At 49.8% G+C, this 7,892-nt stretch overlaps 2 protein-coding genes across 2 annotated transcripts; one reads left to right on the top strand and one right to left on the bottom strand.

The window, feature by feature from the left end:
- Positions 1 to 1,258: 1,258 nt before the first annotated feature.
- Positions 1,259 to 4,671, bottom strand: MRPS11 (mitochondrial ribosomal protein S11). The gene is made up of 5 exons (XM_038147263.1): positions 4,625 to 4,671; positions 4,364 to 4,474; positions 3,217 to 3,346; positions 1,798 to 1,863; positions 1,259 to 1,366 (listed from the first exon to the last, which is right to left on the bottom strand). The coding sequence occupies exons 1-5, from the start codon at positions 4,669 to 4,671 to the stop codon at positions 1,259 to 1,261; spliced, it is 462 nt and encodes a 153-aa protein (XP_038003191.1).
- Positions 4,655 to 7,204, top strand: MRPL46 (mitochondrial ribosomal protein L46). Its single transcript, XM_038147062.1, has 4 exons — positions 4,655 to 4,930; positions 5,284 to 5,476; positions 5,994 to 6,167; positions 6,765 to 7,204. Exons 1-4 carry the CDS (start codon positions 4,670 to 4,672, stop codon positions 7,013 to 7,015), a joined length of 879 nt encoding a protein of 292 aa, XP_038002990.1. The 5' UTR covers positions 4,655 to 4,669; the 3' UTR covers positions 7,016 to 7,204.
- Positions 7,205 to 7,892: the final 688 nt, after the last annotated feature.

Raw genomic sequence — 7,892 nt, forward strand, 5'->3', positions numbered from 1 at the left:
AGGAGGTTCGCTGCCTTGTTGCTATGGTACCCTTTCTCTAAAGAGGAAGAAAATAGTTAACTATGCAATTTAAGAAACTACAGAGGAATGACAGAATGAGAAATAATAGAAAGGAAGATTCTGCATTTGCAATAGAACTGCTGGTTGCTCTAAAATACACCATGTTTACAGGTGAAATACTTGCCCAGAGCACCTTGTATAGTGCCAGGGCTTCTCTGGCAGCAGGGATTTCAATGAGATGCCCTTTGCTAGGCACTGCCTCTGCCATCCAGCAAATCAATCCTGTAGTCAGTTACTGCTTTTACCTTCCCTGCTTATTGCTCCTGACATATTTCCTTGGCAGAAATTCTGGACGGAGCTGGGACAGCGATAATACATCACAGAGCCACAACAAGCTCCTGCTGCTTGCGGATACACAGAGGTACAGTTCAAGACTTAAGTGCTTTGTATCTCCTTGGCAGCATTTCATTATTCTTTGGGCCTACTAACCCCTGCTTACTTTCCCCAGGACCTCAGAAAATCCAGTTTGTGGTGCACAAGGCAGGGCCAAAGAGACTGCAAGCATCAAACCTGGCAAGATCCCAGCAGCCCCTTTAGAAAGTGAGGTGCTTTCCTTTGCCAAGAGCAGTGGCAGGTCAGTACAGCTTGGGTGAAACAAAGCACTGCAACAGATCTGTGCCAAGAATGGATCCAGGCTGGTGCTCTGCAAACAGGGAGAGCTGCCACTCACACGTAGCTCTGTGAGCCAGGGGGAAGGAAAGAGTTACCCCATGCCTTGTTTCCCAATGTGAGCAGTGAGACAAAGAGGGAAGGAAGATGACCTGACCCTGTGCAGTTGTTTACTACAAATGACTACGAGGAGATTGAGATCTCAGGCTCTCTTTCTGCCTGACACAGGCACTAATGGCATTGAGGGCTAGACAAGAGCCACATATGGTGGTAAGGGGAAGAGAGCAGTCGAAACAGAGAAATAAACCAAAATGCTTCGGGGAACACAGCAGGAATGGCTGTCAAAAGACTGACATTTTAATCGACAAACTTTGTAGACAAGAGGCTTCCCACTAAGGGAATACACGGATTCCTGCTTTCACCAGTAGCTTCTACCTCCTGCATTTTCAAGGCTCAGCATGGTCTCTCCAAGCTTCCCTCAACAAGTATTTCCAGGGAGGGTGGCCTTCCAGAATCAGTCACATAAGCAACATTCAACTCAGTCCCTGATGAACTGACACTGACAGCTGTGTGTCCCTTGCAGTGCCCCTCACAGTCTCCTGGCTTTCCGTGGGCGGCAGCCGTTGTGGGGGACCGGGGTGTTGTCAGTGATGGAGATGATCTCCAAACCTCCCATCGTCAGCCCCTTGATGGCAGCCTGCAACAAAACAGCAGATGACAGCTATCAACACACACAACAGCAGAGAAGGGAAAAAGCTCAGGCAAAGCAGTTTCATCCCCCATCTGAAAATCAACTTGTGCCAAAGCTTCTCACTTCTTAATTCTTAAAAACAAGTAACTCATTCCAAAAACCCAGTTTAAACTTATCTGCTCTAGTCCTTTCTTGAGCATTCCTACTGATTTTCCTATTTTAGCCATAAGAAGCCCCAAATACAGCTTTTATTCTACCTTCAACATGGTATTACTCTAAAATTATAATGACTCTAAAAATTCATTACTGGGCACTTAGGTGAGGAATCCTTTATATCAGCTTCAGAAAAACCAAGTTAATTGAAACCAGCCTGAGTTTAGAAAACATCCATGATAGCTTGAGAAGATATAGTATGGAAAAGAAACTCCAACACCTACTTTGCGTCCTGGTCCCAGTCCTTTCACCATGACTCGCACGTGCAATACACCCTTCCCACGTGCTTTCTGTGAAAAGAACAACTGGTTAGTGTTCTCTCCCACATAAACTCTGGCTCCCCTGATATCTTTTATTTTTATAATAGTATTTAAGTAAAAATAAAGATTAGGTAGTAACGGATACAGAAGATATAGGGATAACTGCAGAGACACAAAGAGCAAAGGAGGTATGGGGTATGGCCTTGGCAGTTCAAGAGAACTTCTGTGCTAGGCTGTGAGCTCTGCACACAAAAAAAGCTCTCAAATCAAACTATCTGTGACCTAAAGCCAGAGCAAAAAAGGACATATCCATGGATACGTAACTGAAGTGGCAAGGGACTAACAATGACTAATTCTAAGTTGTTTTCCCTTCTCTAATGTGGCGACTTCTCCCCTGTGAGCAGTGGATTCTTTCTGGAGGGTAAATGAGAAGAGCAGGCAAGCTTTAGATTTACTGTGCAGGAGTCCACACCTCCAGGGCAAAAATTCTAGGGCCTTTCAAATTGGAAATGAAGAACTGCTGTACAACACAGCCCTGCTGCCACCACGTGGAGGGAGATCCTCTGGCTCTCTTTCTCATTGTGCTCTGGTGCAATTAACGTACTAACTACTTCAACAGTGACAGAATAAATCTGTCCAAGCACAGCTACGCAGCTATTATGAGGCTCCAACGAGCACAGATTAATAGTGAAGAGGTTCTTATATCCCTCTGAGTCAACCACAATAAGCTGTTGGCCAGCAGTGGCACCAAACTCCTCTGGCATGAAAGGCTGAAGTGAGTTCCACCTAATTTAGGGTAAGGATTTTCAGTTTAACCTTGCCTCATTCTGCTGTAATGAGGACTGTGACACAGCCAGCCTCATCTCCTCCACCCGGACACCCACATAGTTTTTTCAGAAAGAGTTACAATAAATGACATGCAGCTGGAATGAACAGGTGCAAGAACATCACTTTCTCTGACTGGAACTGCTGGCTGGAGCTCAGTTCTGTGGCAGAGAGCAGATATAAAATATCCAGACAATAACTACAGCTACTTCTCAGTCCCCTACGGTGCAAAACTTCAACTGCTGCCGATTCAGGGTCTACATTCCCCAAATGACTGAGAAATGTTCACTTAGGAAAAACAGGAAGCTATGCAGACCGGTGCTAGGAAAGGACAAGCTCCAAGTTACAATCACACATTTCCAATCACGACCCGCACAGCTCAGCTCACGCTTGGGGCATTTCTAACAGCTCTTTCAAACACACTTTGTCTGCGTGCAAACGAAACTTGGGACGCTGCTCCAGCACCACAGTGCTGCCTGCGAGCCAGGGCTGTGCCCAGGTGCAGGGGCAGGCAGTCAGAGCTCCCCTGTGGAGGTGGGGATCACGGCGGGCACTCACCACTGCTGCTGCCATGGCTGCGGTCTGTGCCGCGATGGCAGTGCCCTTCTTGGCGTTCTGGAAGCCCTCTGTGCCGCAGGACGTGCGGGAGAACGGCTGGTTGTCAAAGCTCACCACCTGGATGTGCGTGCTGTGGAGGGACAGGGGCAGAAGGAAGAAGCAAGCTGGAACAAAGCTTTATTCTCCAGTTTGTCACTCACCTTACTGGCATAGCTGACTGCAGGACTTCTGTCTCTCTTTCGAAGTATCCCACTTAAACCCACTGCAGAGACCACCCAGCAGTGACCTGGTCATCTTATAGACCCAGGCAGAACCTTTCTGGAGAAGGTGTGCTTTGTCTCACTCAGCCCTTTTAGATCCACCTCTCACTACATTTTATCTCTTCTATTAAAAAAATAAATGCACAAGACACTTTTAGAACTTGAAAGAGCCTTAAGCACTAACATATCACAGGAGCAATCACTGATGAAACACAACTGTCTCATGGAGAATATGATAATTTTTTCAGCACCTGCACAGAAATAGTGCTAGAGCAGCGGGCTGGAAGTAACCTGCTGTTAAAACTATCAGCACCTGATATGAAATATCAGAATGTAATCAAAATATATAAAAACCATCTCACTGCTTTTAAGACACTCCAAGAACAGGTATGCTCCCTGAACACCACTGAGGTTTAAATCAGTATCATCTTCCTAGCCACGAACACCCCTCCCTTGGCTGTTTTCCTTTGAGCCTTTAGATCAAAATGATGACAGGCCAGAGCCCGGGTTCTAAGCTTTGATTTCACACGAGAGCAGGAACGGAGCAGCTCATTTGCTTACTTGTTGTACGTTGCTTTGATGTGAGCTATCGGGACCTCTTCATAAACCTTGCCATCCCATCTCATGGAGTTCCTCTGCAGGATTAAAGAGCTGAGGAGCAAAGTAAGAGTGATCAGGCCTCGCTCCTTAAATATTACAAAGTTTCATTTCATATCGGGAAATAAAGAAAGAAGGGATCAAGCCTCCGAAAAACACAAGCTGCGTTTCTGATTGAGTCAAGCGGCTCCCTCCCCTTCCTCGGCGGAAAACCCACCGAAGGCGATAAAACCTCGCAGCAAGAGGCAGATGGCAGCGCCCTCCCGGCGCGGCCTGGCCTCGGCTCTCACCTCTGCTCGGTCGCGCTCTGCTTCTCCGTCTCCTTGGCAGCCGCCCCCGCCACGTCCTGCAGCCTCGGGGGGCCGGTGCGGAGCCCGCGGCACAGGGCGGCGGCGCGGCCCCTGAGGAGACAGCCGCCGGTGAGCGCTGGGGGGATCGGCTCCCGCGACAGCGGGCATCCCCCAAGCCCCACCTCGCAGCGAGGGGGGCCTCTCCCCGCTGTCCCCTCCTGTCCCCCCGCTCCCCACGGCCCGTCGCGCCCCCTCCCTCACCCCCAGCCCAGCAGGCGGTGCCCGGCCAGCGCCACGGCCGCGCTCATGGCGGCGGCTCCGGCCCGCGCGGGGAGCGGGCGCCGCGGAGCACGCCGGGAGCGAGGAGGGGACATGGCGGGGCATTGTGGGGCGCGGGCCATGGCGGCGCCGCTGGGGCCGCGGGCGGCCGGCGGCGCTCGGTGGGTTTGTAGCGCTGCCGCGCCGCGCCCGTGGAGGCTTTTTGGGGCGATGTGCTTGTTGAGGCTTCCCCGAATCACGCAGCCTCTGGAAAAGGAGGAGGAAGAAGTGGCGGCGCTGATGGAGCAGGTAGAGGGGGGTGTGGGGGTGTTGATGGGGAAATGGCGCCCTCAGTCTGAGGCGTGAGGGGAGAGGAGCATCGGGGGCTGGTGGCCTTGCACACACTGTCTGTGATGTTGCTCCCCCAGTGCTCTGCGTGCGATTTGCACCACATCTCGTGGGCGTTGGTGGTGTCCCCGTGGTCACCTCCATGGGGTTGGTGTCGGTGTCCCTGTCACACGCTCCTGCTGCAAGCGGGGGAGCCCTGCTCGGCCTCAGGAAATTCCTATTGCCTTGCTTTTGCTGAGTTGGAAATAATTTAATTCTGCTCGCTAATACCTATAGTGCTTGTGGCTTAAAAATTCTTTATGTTGCTTTTCTAGATAGAGCTGGAGAAGAGCCTCTATTCAGATCATGAAATGCGTAAGCTGGAGGAGGAGGAGCAGCTCAAGAGGAAGATGGAAAGCTTGTATGATGAGGATGAAGCTCGTGGCAAGACGCTCATCACTACTCAAGACCTGGAGGAGAAGTGGGAGCAGAAGTTTCTGCGGTTCAAAGCTGCCCCGCGGATAACAGGTACAGCTTGGAGTTTGTAGTGAGTGAGAACACCCAGATTGTTTGCCAGAGTGCAATTCACTAGGAGGAAGGCATTTTTGGGTCTCTTTTTAGTTTGTTTTAAAGAGAGTCTTGATTCTGTGGCAGCACATGTGCAGTTAACTTTTTGACAGGCAAATCAGTGTTCCCATGCTGCAAAAGAAGTGTGTTTTCACCAGGGCAAAATGATGAACATAGATGTGGTTTCCAGACAAGAGAAATGTTTGGTCATTTGGCTTCCTTAGTGCTCTTATTGATTTTTGTGAAGGTGGAGATCCAGGCTGCTTATTATAGAGTTATTCTGGATAGGAAAGCAGCAGCTGAATCCTGCAATGACTTCTAGAGTGACTGAGAGCATTCCTTTCTAGATTTTTGTCTTATTGCCTGTATCCACATTTGTGTATTGTTGTTGGGTGTGAGGTACAGCGGGTTGATAACCAAGGGGGTCGGACCATGCTGCCAGGAGACTTTGTTTCCAGCATGTGTTGGTTTTTGGCAGACGCTGATAAAAGCAATGATCGAACGTCGTTGAACAGGAAGCTGGACAGCAACCTGATGCTTCTGGTGAAACAGAAAATTGGTAATCAGGACATGTGGCTCCTGCCTCAAGTGGAGTGGCAGCCTGGAGAGACACTACGGAGCACAGCTGAGCGAGCCATGGCTACTTTTTTGGGTGTGTAGCTTGACCCTCTCTCTTGTTTGTCCTGGTGGTTTTCTTCCAGTGCCCTGTCTGAGGGATATTTGCCATCTGCTGCAGTGAAATCTCCCATCTGCTGAGAAAAGGCATGTTGTGGCAGAGGGCTGGCACACTGGGGAGTTGGGATCTCTGGCTGCCAGCAGCAGCAGTGCCATGTCTGCCCATCATGGGCCATTTTGGGGTATCACCAGACACCCCTGAATGTCTGGGATTGCTTTGGGCTTCTCTTTCCCTCTTGTTGCCCTGTAGTAGCTTTTTGTGGCAGATGGGTGATGATAGCAAACACGTGTCCTTGCTTTTCACTCGAGATTGGCAAAGCTGGGTACCCTCTCCTTCCCTTCCTCCCTCTCTCACTGTGAGAGGACTCTCTGGTCTCCAAATGAGCTGTTTTTTCATGAGAGAAAACCACAGTTTTTTCACAGTGTCAGTATTTCTGCCAAAGAGGGAACAGTCAGTCTGAACCACATACAAGGAATGGCTTATGCTGTGGTGTTGTTATACAGGGGAGCAGTTATTGTTGTTTTGTGTTCTTATGTCTTACTCTTTTTCTCTTGCATTGCTGGCTTCTTGCAGGAGATCACATTCAAGCCAAAGTCCTGGGGAATGCACCATATGGGATTTACAAGTATAAATTCCCCAGGGCCATCAGAACTGAGAATAATGTGGGAGCCAAAGTCTTCTTCTTCAAAGCCTTCCTCCAAAGCAGTGATTTGTCCCAGGCAGAGCTGAAGGCAGATTACCTGTGGGTCACAAAGAAGGAGCTGGGAGATTACCTGAAGTCAGAATACCTGAAAAAAGTCAATCGGTTCCTCCTGGACTTATGAGCAATGGCCTGTGCTCCAGCAGATGGGGAAGGTGTGGGATGTGGCTCCAGGGAGGAGCACAGCTGCTGCTTTTCATGGTCTGGGTGTATGAGATGTTCACTTGGGCTCTGGAGGATAATTTGCCTTATTTCCCAGTTCTCTTCACTGGCCCTGTACTGAATAAATATTAAAATCTATACTCGAAGTGAAGCTTTCATGAGGGAATTCTTTGCTCTTGTTGAATTCTCCTCCTCCATCTCTTCTGGAAATGCATGTTGTGATACTTTCCTTTCCCAAGAGTGTGGTTCCCTGGGGCTGTGGTGCCCAGAAGGTTTACTTTCCTCTCCAGACTCCTGCCACAGGCTCAGCCTCAAAGGGTTTCTCCTTGCTGTAGCTAATGCTTATCACTGGTACCTGCTCTCTGATAAGAGCAGCACTGGAGGGTTATCTGCGTGTCCAGGTGGGAACAGACTCTCCTGAACACCAGCCAGAACAAGATGGGTTTCAGGGGAGATGTGAGCAGGGATATTCACAGCATATTAACTTCCAGTGTTAGCTGCCTCTGGCCTGGAGTCTGTGATGCAGAGTGGCCATGGAGGACATGGATCCATGAGGAATAGGCAGCTGCCTTCCCACTCACACTGCCTCCCTGTGAGCCTCAGGTTACAGCAACAGGCACTGAGGTAGGATAACAGCAACAGCAGCTGCTCTCTGGGCTGGGAGGCTCATTTTTCTTGGGAGGAGAAGGTGCTTTAGCATTGTTGTCTCATGGGAGCAGCCTCATAGGTGTCTCTAGGGAGTTCTTGGCTCCCATTCCCACTGCATCTGGCCAGCACTGCTACCCAGCACAGTTGGGTCTGCCTCAGGTAGCCTGACCCTATTACCCCAGTTTCTTTAT

The sequence above is a fragment of the Motacilla alba genome, chromosome 10 (assembly GCF_015832195.1).
Source record: "Motacilla alba alba isolate MOTALB_02 chromosome 10, Motacilla_alba_V1.0_pri, whole genome shotgun sequence".
In the NCBI taxonomy this organism is placed as follows: Eukaryota; Metazoa; Chordata; class Aves; order Passeriformes; family Motacillidae; genus Motacilla; species Motacilla alba.

What these genes read in the sequence shown, in the direction of transcription:
- MRPL46 (XM_038147062.1), top strand. Translation starts at nt 4,670, where the DNA reads ATGGCGGCGGCTCCGGCCCGCGCGGGGAGCGGGCGCCGCGGAGCACGC. An exon ending in AGCTGCCCCGCGGATAACAG is followed by an intron (nt 5,477 to 5,993) that starts GTACAGCTTGGA and finishes GGTTTTTGGCAG; the next exon opens with ACGCTGATAAAAGCAATGAT. An exon ending in AGCCATGGCTACTTTTTTGG is followed by an intron (nt 6,168 to 6,764) that starts GTGTGTAGCTTG and finishes GGCTTCTTGCAG; the next exon opens with GAGATCACATTCAAGCCAAA.
- MRPS11 (XM_038147263.1), bottom strand. Translation starts at nt 4,671, where the DNA reads ATGAGCGCGGCCGTGGCGCTGGCCGGGCACCGCCTGCTGGGCTGGGG. An exon ending in CAGAGCGCGACCGAGCAGAG is followed by an intron (nt 3,347 to 4,363) that starts GTGAGAGCCGAG and finishes GTCCCTCCACAG; the next exon opens with CACGCACATCCAGGTGGTGA. An exon ending in GACTGGGACCAGGACGCAAA is followed by an intron (nt 1,367 to 1,797) that starts GTAGGTGTTGGA and finishes GTTTTGTTGCAG; the next exon opens with GCTGCCATCAAGGGGCTGAC.